Consider the following 12,775-nt stretch of genomic DNA (forward strand, 5'->3'; position numbering starts at 1 on the left):
ATTCCCAAAATGATCCAGACATGAAGTAGACATATGGGGAATGTAAATTAATAACTACTTTTAGAGGTATTACTATGTATTATAGAAGTAGAGAAATTGAAACATGGAAATTTGCTAATTTTTCCAAATTTTTGGTAAATTTGGTATTTTCTTATAAATAAAAATGAATTTTTTTTACTCTATTTTACCAGTGTCATGAAGTACAATATGTGATGAAAAAACTATCTCAGAATGGCCTGGATAAGTCAAAGCGTTTTAAAGTTATTACCACATTATATACATTTGCAAAAAATGGCCTGGTCCTTAAGGTGAAAATGAGCCCGGTCCCTAAGGGGTTAAACATCTAAAATATTGCGAGTAACTATGAGACCATACATTTTTTATATGCAGACAAAAAACAGCACTCACCCATAAGAGCATGCAGTTGCCCATGCCAATTCATATGCTTTCCTCATTAGAAAACCACCAAAGATCCTGTTGAAGATGTTCCTTTCCTGAAGACAAATAGAGGCATTTAAAAGGCATTTTCCAGGGGAGTGATTTTAAACTAAAAATAGGTTGAGAGTAGGGTAAAATAACAATCGTCACTCATCTTACCGATCCCTTCGCTCCTTCCTCTACTCCTCTTCAATTTTTGGTCTCGGGCTTGACACAACAACCAATCACTGGCTGAGGCGTGTCACCGCTGCAGCCAATAACTGAGTGGCCTGACCAAACCATTTCTGGCGTGTCAGGCCCGAAACCAGGAAGTGGAAAGAATCAGGGACTGGAGCAGTGGCCAAACTAGGTGACATCTGGCTGCAGATCCCGTTTTCTAAATATAACTATATGAGCATGGCCTTGACATGCTAGATTCCATTACAAATAATATATAATTATAATCTGTTGTTTGCTTTGGTTTTCACATTTGCCTTTCATAAAAATACCTGAGGGTGACAGATTTCCAACCCCTTAAATTTAGCATCTTCCATCCAAACTGAATTAGGTGGCAAAACACGGCTCCTGAAGCTGACTGTCCTGTAAGACACACAATAAAACTCTTTAGCAAATCACCATTTGAAAATTAGCCATGCTGGAACTTCTTCAAGCATGCCACTTGCCATTCAAGCACATGTAACCGCTGAGGCCAGTGACTGGCTGCAGAGGTCACTGAACCAAGCCACTTTGGGTCTGGCCAGGATAATAAACAGTTGGGAACGGGGCAACGACGCTGGGAATGGGGACAGATTTTTTTTTGTTTAATGGGGCACATCTTCCTTTAAAGCATCTGCTACTAATGTCTTGGTGCCAGATACCACACGACACATTCAGACAATTTGTGCAGTCAGTGCTTCAGTAGGTAAAAGCTGCTTTAGCAACAAAAGATGAACACATGCAATATTAGGTGGGTGGTTTCAATGCTATGGTTGATTGGTCTATGTTTGTTTGTGAAGAAATGGTACAAAACAATGTTGAGAAAGACACGTGTGTGAATACAGTCTTAAAGAGTTTGTCCATGCCAAAGCCACTATATGTAACAAAATAAAAAAATGAAGCTACACTCACTAGTTACTCTCTTGTGTTTCCAGTGTCCGGTTCTCCCTACTGGTGATATATCATATACCTCACATGGCCGCTGCAGCCAATCACTAGCTAAGGGTACTTTCACACTAGCGTTTTTCTTTTACGGCACTGAGTTCCGTCAAAAGGGCTCAATGCCGGAAAAGAACTGATCAGTTATATCCCCATGCATTCTGAATGGAGAGCAATCCGTTCAGGATTCATCAGGATGTCTTCAGTTCAGTCATTTTGACAGATCAGGCAAAAGATAAAACCGCAGCATGTTACGGTTTTATCTCTGGCCAAAAAAACTGAAGACTTGCCTCAATGCCGGAGGAATATATTAGTGCCGGATCCGGCATGCGCAGACCGAAAAAAAGGTGAAGAAAATAAATGCTGGATCTGTTTTGCCGGATGACACTGGAAAGACGGATCCGGCATTGCAATGCATTTTTCTGACTGATCAGGCATTTTTAAGACTGATCAGGATCCTGATCAGTCTTACAAATGGCATCAGTTGGCATACGTTTTGCCGAATCCAGCAGGCAGTTCCAGCGACGGAACTGCCTGCCGGATTCCTCTGCTGCAAGTGTGAAAGTAGCCTAAAGCAGTATATGACACAAGACCACTGAGGCGAGAGACACAGGCCGGAGGTGAGGACCAGAGTATTGGCACTGGAAATAGCAGGGGAGTCTGTGACAAGTGTAGCTTCCTTTTTTTATCATTTTTTATTATCTAATAGCTTCGGGCAGGTTTTTAAGCATAGGTTCACACATAGCAAATTTCCGTCTTAAGGTAACTGCACACATTGCGGATTATGTGTGTCTTTTCTGCACAGATTTTTATCTGCGTAATAGAGTACCAGCGAAGCGAATGAGATTTGACAAACTTGGAAATTCACCTGCTGTGTGGATCTTAAAATCTGCAACATGCCACTTGTTTGTGCGATTCCGCTCCTTCTATATAGCGGTTTTCCCCACTGACTTAAACATAAGCAGAAAATCCACACCACAACCGCAATAAATAGTGCAGATTTAGGCTACTTTTACACTAGCGTTCGGGGCTCCGCTTGTGAGCTTCGTTTGAAGGGTCTCACAAGCAGCCACGAACGGATCCATAGAGCCCCAATGCATTCTGAGTGGATGCGGATCCGCTCAGAATGCATCAGTCTGGCAGCATTCAGCCTCCGCTCCGCTCAGCAGGCGGACATCCGAACGCAGCTTGCAGCGTTCGGGTGTCCGCCTGGCCGTGCGGAGCCAAACGGATCCGTCCAGACTTACAATGTAAGTCAATGGGGACGGATCCGTTTAAAGTTGACACAATATGGTGCAATTTCAAACGGATCCGTCCCCCATTGACTTTCAATGCAAAGTCTGGACGGATCCGTCTGACTAACTTTCACACTTAGTTTTTTTTCTGAAATATAATGCAGATGGATCCGTTCTGAACGGATCCCAACCTTTGCCATTATAGGAGCGGATCTGTCTGTGCAGACACCAGACAGATCCGCTCTGAACGCAAGTGTGAAAGTAGCCTAATGTGTGTTTTTTGTGCGGATGTCAATTGGATTTTCTGCATAAAATACACAACGTGGCCTTAAGCATCCATCCCATATATTTGAACTGAGTAAAAATCTTATTCAAATGCTGTAGAAACAACTCTATTCAGAAGTATGGCGCATGAACTTACCCACAAGAAGACAGAGCATGTCTAGAGATATAAGAAAACGCAACTTTCTTGACCCATTAAGATAGGCCTAAAATGACCGAAAAGCACCACTATCTCATGTTCATTGTTTTTTGTTGGCCCTTACTTTGTATCGAGTGTGTTTAGAAACATGTCATGTACAATCTTCCTTTCTTCAGCAGTTGGAGCCATTTTTAGTAAAGATGCTGTGCTGAATTCGACCCTTCTCACCTTGTTCACTAGGGGTAACATAAATGACAAGATTTAATAAATGAGCTGGCCAATATATAAAGATAGTAGAGAAAAGTGGTAAAAGAACAAGCAGGCTCATACATTCTCCTTGGTGGAAAAGGCTTTCCTCTTCAGGACCATCCGGAACTAATGGATTGACAAATGCAGGTCTAAAATTGGGAAGAAATAATTATTATTTTCAGAATGTATAATCTGATTATCATCTATTACAAACTGTCACAGAATTGGACGATTTTAAACTGTTCACGTGATCTATCTAATCACCTATCTACTCAAAACTACCATTATGCACGCCAGTTAAAGGGACCATGTCATCATAGTAATGCAGTGCAGTCTGCAGGCAGCATGTTATAGAATAGCAGACTGAGATATACTTTTCTGGGTAAAGAATAAGTATAACTTGTATGTCATTCATGAACATCTCTGCTAATTCTGAGTTAAAGGGGTTCTGCACTTTGTTTAAACTGATGATCTATCCTCTGGATAGATCATCAGCTTCTGATCGGCGGGGGTCCGACACCCGGGACCCCCGCCGATCGGCTGTTTGAGAAGGCAGCGGCGCTCCAGCAGCGCCGCGGCCTTCTCACTGTTTACCGCAGGCCCAGTGACGTCACGACTAGTATCAACTAGTGTGGGCGGGGCTAAGCTCTGTTCACTTGAATGGAGCTTAGCCCTCCCACACTAGTTGATACTAGTCGTGACATCAGTGGGCCGGCATTAAAGAAGGCCGCGGCACTAATGGAGCGCCGCTGCCTTCTCAAACAGCTCCAGGTGTCGGACCCCCGCCGATCAGAAGCTGATGATCTATCCAGAGGATAGATCATCAGTTAAAAAAAAGTGCAGAACCCCTTTAAGGAGTCATGTGGACGGTCCTAATCAGTGATTGACAGCCTTCCTTGTGCAAGTGTGTACACAGAGACAGCTGTAAATGACTGATTAGGACCACCCACGTGACTCTGTAGCTCAGACTGAGCAGAGATTTAGATTACTAAATTACAAATTTACTGAATCTTTTCCCATAAAACTATACCTCAATCTGCTCAGCTCCTCCTGCTCTATAACATGCTGCCTGCAGATTAAGCTGTATGTTCATGGTGACAGATTCCCTTCAAATCATGAAAACAGATGTGGAGCAAAGAGCATGAACTGTCAGAACACAGAACGAGAAGTACTGTCATGAGGACTCTAGAGGTTAGGAGTTATAGTCACTGGACCTGCAAAACAGTGATAACCTGCCAAAGAGGTGAACTAACATTGTTTCCTATTATTTCCTAGTAATGTCCTCAAAACTGCCTAGAAACTACACTTTTCATGCATAAAATGAACTTCTTTGCAGTCCTTTTTGAGGGGCAATCCCATGAAAAATGCCACTGCGGGGAGATATGCTATTGGACCTTTATATAGTAGTTCTTCGCAATCTAAAAAAAAGTAGGAACTTCCTCAATGTATTTATAAGGCAAGAATATCGTTCTGAGAGCATATCACGTATAAACATACCTCTTGTTCTCTGGATCTCTGGCCACCATAACAAATGTTGCATCCAAAACTGGACTGTAAATGCCATTATGGAGCTTTAAAGAGGAATAAATAAGGATGCTTTAATAAACTGAAATCACACACCCAAAATACACTGCCCAAATGAAAGCACACTGGAGAACATTATGACTGGTGCTTTATGTGCCAGTATTAATCCATACTTCGTTGGGGTAAAATCTGTCAAATTTGGTATTTTTGGCTGTCCTTACATCAGAAAGTTGAAAATGGCTGCTCTAATAATCTTTGTAGAACAGACGAACAGCACACACCCAAAATATACTGCCCCACTAAAAGGGCAGTGGGGAGATTTATTAGGACTGATGCTTCATATGCCAGTATTAATCCATATTTCTTTGGAGTAAAATGCCCAAATTTGACGCCTATTTGGCTGTCCTTAGATCTGCACCAATTTTTGCCATGATAGTCAATCGGTCCACTGGAGGTCTGTCCTCTTCCACCAAGATCTACCAATTTTTCTCATCTCTCCAAACAGTGATACAGGCAAGAAATTGATAGCACAGATATTGCATACATCATAATTTGTGACTTTTCTATGCCATAAATAAATGCATGCAACCATTGATAAATTCCTCCCTATAATGTCTACCAACAAGACACTTGTAAGGGTAAATAAGACAAAAAGCACACGCCAGAGACCCACGGTTCCCCTGGGAGCTGGGGTGTGGATATGTACTACTTCTGTGGCCCCACTGATCACATGGGCACTCGTGATGACCACTCTTGTCATTCGTTGGCAAACAGTTAATAAGCAGATTATTGTCACTTCAGCCAGTGAATCTGTCATGAATACAAACAAGAACTATACCATGAAGGAATCTTTTCTAGTTCATCTCTTGTAGACCAACACTGCAACATGTAGATTCAAATCATACAAGTTCCTTATGCTTCTCAAACTGAAGAAGACAGGAGTTGTCCACCATGTCTGACGCAAAACAGGCTTTCTCAACTACTGGAAAGCTCCCCTGCATCCTGTTCTGCCATACTATTCTAGTTTGCTAATGGCCAGGGACATGTTGACTTAAAAGGGTTATCCAGTATCTACAACAGCCCCCCCATGGGAATATACTTACCCCGCTCCCTGCGCCACTCCTGGTCCCCGCACCGCTGCTGATGCTCCTCCATTCTGCCTTCTGCCATTGGTAGCTCCTACCCCGACACCGGATGTTTTCATTTGTGTATAGGGATAAGCAGCGGCGGTGCGGGAACCAGGAGCGGCGCAGGGAACGGGGTAAGTATATTCCCACGGATGGGCCCGGCACATGGGGGGGGGCTTTAAAGAATAAACAATTCCAGTGCTATCTCCTAGTGGAGGAACATGCCAAGCATTTATGTGATAGCATTTCTGAATATGTTTCAGTGACTATTGCTTAGTATATTACTATTGTAGCCTACCAATGGCAACCTTTGCTCTTATTGTAGAAGGCTGACTTTCTGGTAGGGGCCTGCAATGCAGTACCTACACCCCACCCACCTGCGATGGGCAATGCCTGCAGAAACGTGAGGCAATACCTCAAATTTGTGTGGCTATTGGCCACCATGGGTAGGTAATACCTCAAATTTGTGTGGCCGTTGGTCTCCATGGGTAGGCAGGGTTGTGGTCACCACAACCTGGGCGCCTGGTGGTTTAGAGACCTGTGATTTATATATTTATAAAAACAGTTCTAGGGAGAGAAGAGGGGTACAGTTTCCCGGAGGAGAACATAATCTCTCTCTATCGTCTCTTGAATGTTTCTGCATTGGTTTAAAAAAATTTAAAATGATAAGCATATCCAAATGAACCTCAAGTCTCACGTACCTGTAACATGTGCATTTTAACTTCCATTGAGGTCTTTCCAACCCAAGACACATGGCCTGTAAACTTGATATCACAATCAGGAGAAATACTCTGCTTACGAAGATCTGAAATAGATTGCCAGGAAGAGGAATCCAAAACATGTTATATTATTGTATATTATTATATTGACAAAAAGAAATAACGCACAGATAGACGTGTCAGATTGCTGCTGCAACAAAAAGGCTCTCAGAGACTACTTTTGGGTAGTGTACCTCTTGGTGAGAGATCGTTGACTGCTAGACATGCCTCTATGATGCACTCAAAGAGATTTTGCCCAGTTGACAGACTTTGAGGAAGGGGGGGGGGGTGCATCTTTTAAATGAGAGAAGCAGGATGGTCATTTCGCCAAATTTACTGCCATCTAGGATGTTCTGACTTAGATGTTAGAAAGTGTTGGGAACAGTGGTTACATAAGGGCATGTACACAAGGCAAACAGGCACCGGAAAATCCACCAGACCACCAGTAGAAAGGATATTTTGATCCAACGACAACTCCCACAGTTTCGTTCCCCACCATCCAGACACAGGTAAGGCTACTTTCACACTCGTGTTTTGGGTGGATCTGCAAAAACGGATCAGTTACAATAATACAACCGCATGCATCCGTCATGAACGGATCAGTTTGTATTATTTTTAACATAGCCAAGACGTTTTCTATTGTGCCAGATTGTGTCAGAGAAAACGGATCCGTCCCCATTGACTTACATTGTGTGCCAGGACGGATCCGTTTGGCTCAGTTTCGTCAAGCGAACAGCAAAACACTGCAGGCAGCATTTTGGTGTCCGCCTCCAAAGCGGAATGGAGGCAGAACGGAGCCAAACTGATGCATTCTGAGCGGATCCTTTTCCATTCAGAATGCATTAGGGCATGGACCATTTCCAAGCACTTAGTAGAAGGAAATTTAGTGTCACTGTGCCCATTACGTGTCCGACCATTGACAGCCAGCCACTGTTGCCTTTGTTTGTAGCTGCGTCATGAACAAGAATCCTGGACTCCTATGGGCTGGAACTGCATCATCTGTTTGGGATTCCATGACAATCGGGTTTGACTATGGAGGCCTCGTGGTGAGCACTTCAATCCTGCCTTTGATGTGGAGTGAAAGACTGTCCTAACTGCTGGTGTAATGATCTGGGGAGCCATCACATGTAACAGTCAGTCATCCCTTGCAGTGATATGATGGACATGAACAGCTCCCCGATCTGTGCAAGACATCCTGCGGCCACATGGCAGGGCTTCCAGCATGATAATGCTCGTCTACACACACAGCAAGGACTGCAACACTTCCTTGATCTGCCTGGTTGCCAGATTTATCGCCAATCCATCATTTATGGGACCAGGTGGGACGCCAGCTTCGGCAACCTACGAGTGTGCAGGATCTACAGGCCCAGCTGCAATATCTGTGGGCAAATGTGCTGCAGGATACTATACGGAACCTGTATGGCTCCATGCCGAACCATATCTTATCTTGTATCCAGGATAGAGCTGGCCGAACAAGGTACTAGAACCTCCTTTCAATTCTACAGTTTTCCACAATAAACGTGGAATAAAGCCGTTTGGATTACTACGATCTGCTGGAGATTTGTGTACTTTCATGGTTTGGTGCACTGGAACTGCGGTGCACCCGGGAGGCATAGGATGCAGATTAGGTGAGCTGACCATGTGTTGTTTATCTGCGTGTAAAAATCCAAAGCGTAATCCACCGCAAAAATTCAAGGGTGATGCTTGGATTTTTTTAGTGGATTTGCGGTCTGATCTGCTGTGGGTCAGAACGTGGAACAGTCCCGTTACGTAAATTTAATCCATGTGTGATTACCCACTGCCATTCCATGTGAAATCTTTGTTTGTTCACATATGAATAGCAATGCAGATTCCCACTAAAAACAATGGAACATGTATTTCAGCATGGAATATACAGTCTTGCTCATTGTTATTGGCACCCATGAAGTTTAAGTACATAATATTGGGAATATCTCCTGAAAAAAATTAATCAAGTGAAACAGCTTTTTTGTATACAGCGCTGTTTTTTTGTATAAGGATAAAACAACAATTTAAAACCAAAAACAACTGGAGGGAAAAATAGAAAAACCTAAAGCTTTATGTGAAACTGGTATTGGCACCCTTTACATTTAATTAGTATGGAAACACATTTTGACTCGCCTGTGATAAATCACAAATGAGAATCACTTGTAAAAAATTGTCGGTGCCCATGTGACATAAATTAGCCAATGAATGATGACTTCAGTTTTTAAAAAAGCCACATGTTGGGCCCTGTTCCTTTGTCACAATGGTGAAGACAAAAAGGAGCTGTCTGAGGACATCAGAACTGCTATTAGGAGCAAACACTTCCAAAGGGTATAAGGCCATCTCCAAAGACCTTGGTATCCCAGTTTCAACAGTGCACAATGTTATTAACCCCTTAGTGACCACTAATACGCCTTTTTACAAAGAGGGTTTTAGCTAAACAGCTGGCTTTAATCAATCATTGCATGTACCCAAAATGGTGCATTGAAAAGTAAAACTTGTCCTGCAAAAAATAAGACCTCATACAAGTACATTGATGAAAAAACAAAAAAGTTATAGCTCTTGGGATGCAATGTTTAAAAATATTTGCGTTGTCACTAAGGGGTTAAGAAGTCTGCCAAGCATGGAACCGTCAAGAACCTCCCTGGACATGGGGGAAAGAAGAACATTGATAAGAGAGGTCTTCGAAGGTTGTTGCGAATGGTGGAAAAAAACACCACGTCAAATATCCAAAGACTTAAAGGCCAACCTGGAACAGTCTGGGGTCATGGTTTCAACAAGTACTATACGCTGCACACTAAACCAAGAACAGCTTTATGAGCGAAGACCAAGGAAGAAACCATTGCTGAAGAAAAGACTTTGCCAAAGAGTACCTTGACAAACCACAATCATTCTGGGAAAATGTTCTGTGGACAGAAGAAACAAAAATCGAGCTTTTTGGCAATGCAAAGCAACAGTTTGTTTACAGATGGTGCAATGAAGCTTATAAGGAAAAGAACACCCTACCAACAGTTAAGCATGGTGGACGATCCGTAATGATGTGGGGTTGCTTTGCTGTGTCTGCTACTTGAGGCCTTGACCGTATCACAGGAATCACGAAATCAGAGAATTTTTAAGAGATTTTAGAGCGAAATGTCCTACTCCGTGTAAGAAAACTTGGTTTGAGTCGAAGATCATGGGTCTTCCAGCAAGACAAGGACCCAAAGCACACATCCAAAAGTACACAAAAATGGTTGAAAAATAAAAAATGGACTGTTTATAAATGGCCAGCAATAAGTCCTGACCTCAATCCCATAGAAAATCTTTGGGGTGAGATGAAATCTGCCATTGGGAAAAAAAAAAAAACTGCCAACATTCAAGAGCTAACTGCAAAGGAAGAGTGTGAGAAAATACCAGATGAGAAGTGCGAGAAGCTTATAGATGGCTACAAGAAATGTTTGGAGGCAACCAAGTATTAATTAGGGGGGCCTTTATTGCTGCGCATGCTCTTTATTCTGTTTCTTCTTTGAAATTACAACATGCAAGTTGAACAACAATATTTTATTGTTGTATTACTGTGGCCCACTAATTAAAAAATCATGAGGATATAACTTTGGAACATTTCCATTTATTTCTGAAGATATTGTACAGTCTATAAAAAAAAAGGGAAAAAAAAATGAAGGGGTGCCAATAATGTTGAGCAGCACTGTACATCAAAATAAGCATAGAAGCGTTTTTTTGAACATACCCTTATGGTGTCAAAACTTTTAGTTTAACATAAAATTTTCAATGAAGTTTGTCACAGGTAAAACAATTTGTCACCAAATTCTAGTATTCTAGAGGGCAGAAACAATAGCATTAAAGGGAACTGGTCACCTCCTAAATGCATGTAAACCCGCCAGCAGTACCTCAGGGTAAGGCCTCTTTCACACGGGCGTCATGTTTTTGGCCTGGATAAGATGCGGATGCGTTGTGGGAAAATGCGCGATTTTTCTGCGCGAGTGCAAAACACGTTTTTCACGCACGTGAGAAAAATCACCATGTTTGGTACCCAAACCCGAACTTCTTCACAGAAGTTCGGGTTTGGGATCAGGGTTGTGTAGATTGTATTATTTTCTCTTATAACACGGTTATAAGGGAAAATCATAGCATTCTTAAAACAGAATGCATAGTACAATAGGGCTGGAGGGGTTAAAAAAAAGAAAGATTTTTTTTAACTCACCTTAATCCACTTGTTCGCGCAGCCCGGCTTCTCTTCTGTCTTCATCTTTGCTGTGCAGTAGGAATAGGACCTGTGATGACGTCACTGCGCTTATCACATGGTCTATCACATGATCCATCACCATGGTGATGGATCACGTGCCGGACCATGTGATGAGCGCAGTGACGTCACCACAGGTCCTTTTCCTCACAGATGAAGACAGAAGAGATGCCGGCTGCGCGAACAAGTGGATTAAGGTGAGTTAAATTTTTTTTAGTTTTTTTTAACCCCTCCAGCCCTATTGTACTATGCATTCTGTTTTAAGAATGCTATTATTTTCCCTTATAACCATGTTAGGTCGCTGCTCCCTTGACTTCAAGCTGACATGCAAATTAGAGCAGACGGAGGATAAAAGATCGTTTTCTGACCTTATGCATTATCGGACTGCAGGATGAAAAAGTATGATTAGTATCATACTGCGGGCTACCCTGAGGTACTGCTGGCGGGTTTACATGCCTTTAGGAGGTGACAGGTTCCCTTTAATTGCAATAAAGTAAGTAATAAAGTAAAATAGGATGAACATTTTTTAGTTTATTCAAGCTTTCATCTGTATTCTTACCTATCTTGTCCACCAGAGCAGTGACTATTGACAGAGGAGACATATTTCGTGACTCTGACTTTGTGTGAGTATAACAGATGAGAACTAGAACAAAAAGAGAATAAACCATTATGATTTTCAGTATAAAAAAAAATGACCAATCACTAAAAGTCCCTGGACCTTTGAACTTTCAAAAGAGTAATATTGCAAATGAAATCTCATATTACAAATCTATTTCTAAAGAGGCTTCAGTTGGCTTTGGGAGACAAAGAGGAGGGGGGTGCAGCTGCAGTTTCTCAGTGTGTATGTGAGGGGACGGTATGCAGAAGGTGGGGACTTCCAATTGGCCCAGGGAACACCGCACACCAGGAAGAGAATGCCCACTAACTAAGCATGCAAAGAGAGAAAACAGGTATCTACTAATAGCATTTGATCATTATTTCCAGCCTGAAGCCTTTTGAAAAATTTCAGTCTGTGGATAGGCCAGCGATCACTTCTACTCCATATTCTCCCTAAAAGGGCAGCTATTGAAGAACAAATATCCCACTGGTACAGGTGGTCAGTAAGACATACATGTCCTAAACCTCCACAGGGTCCATTACAATAATGGACATGTAATATCAAGAGCTGATTACAATGTAAAGTACCTCCAAGGCTGTCCAGGTCTTCAAGGATTCTCCCAAACCTACAGTACAAACACAACATCAGAGGTCAAACTAAAACTGTGGCTTCAAATGTCTTAACGGTTCTTCTGGTCTCCCCAGACCAGCCCCTTGCGGGTTTGTAAATTTGTTCTTGTTCAGCTGCTCAAATAATTTCTGCATGGGAAATATTATTTTTGAGGGAAAGTACAGCCTCCTTCCATGCACTGCTAAGACCCAGAATTCCAGGATTTGAATCCAGAAACTCAGTAGCTCTTCTCGGTGATTCTGGACATATCCTTTCCTTAATCTGATGGATAGTTTCTTCCCCAATTAGCTCCACAGTTGGACTTTCTATTTAAGCCAGGCCTTGCCACGTCCTCCTTGCCAGATTACTGTGCTTCCAGCCTCTATTTCTAGCTACTGCTCTCGAGCTTCCTACAAATTGTTGTTGTTTTTTATCTGTT

The 12,775-nt window shown here is 42.3% G+C and overlaps 1 protein-coding gene across 1 annotated transcript in view; it reads right to left on the reverse strand.

Moving 5' to 3' along the window:
• ACOT9 (acyl-CoA thioesterase 9) overlaps positions 1–12,775 on the reverse strand; it is a 41,531-nt gene that overhangs the window by 9,702 nt on the left and 19,054 nt on the right. The window contains exons 6-13 of the mRNA XM_040423648.1: positions 12,315–12,352; positions 11,689–11,772; positions 6,830–6,933; positions 4,975–5,048; positions 3,559–3,626; positions 3,353–3,464; positions 927–1,017; positions 409–494 (exon numbers count right to left, since the gene is read on the reverse strand). Of these exons, the coding sequence (XP_040279582.1) occupies positions 409–494; positions 927–1,017; positions 3,353–3,464; positions 3,559–3,626; positions 4,975–5,048; positions 6,830–6,933; positions 11,689–11,772; positions 12,315–12,352 (657 nt within the window). The remainder of the gene's footprint in view (positions 1–408; positions 495–926; positions 1,018–3,352; positions 3,465–3,558; positions 3,627–4,974; positions 5,049–6,829; positions 6,934–11,688; positions 11,773–12,314; positions 12,353–12,775) is intronic.

Source organism: Bufo bufo, chromosome 3 (genome assembly GCF_905171765.1).
Source record: "Bufo bufo chromosome 3, aBufBuf1.1, whole genome shotgun sequence".
Lineage (NCBI taxonomy): Eukaryota > Metazoa > Chordata > Amphibia > Anura > Bufonidae > Bufo > Bufo bufo.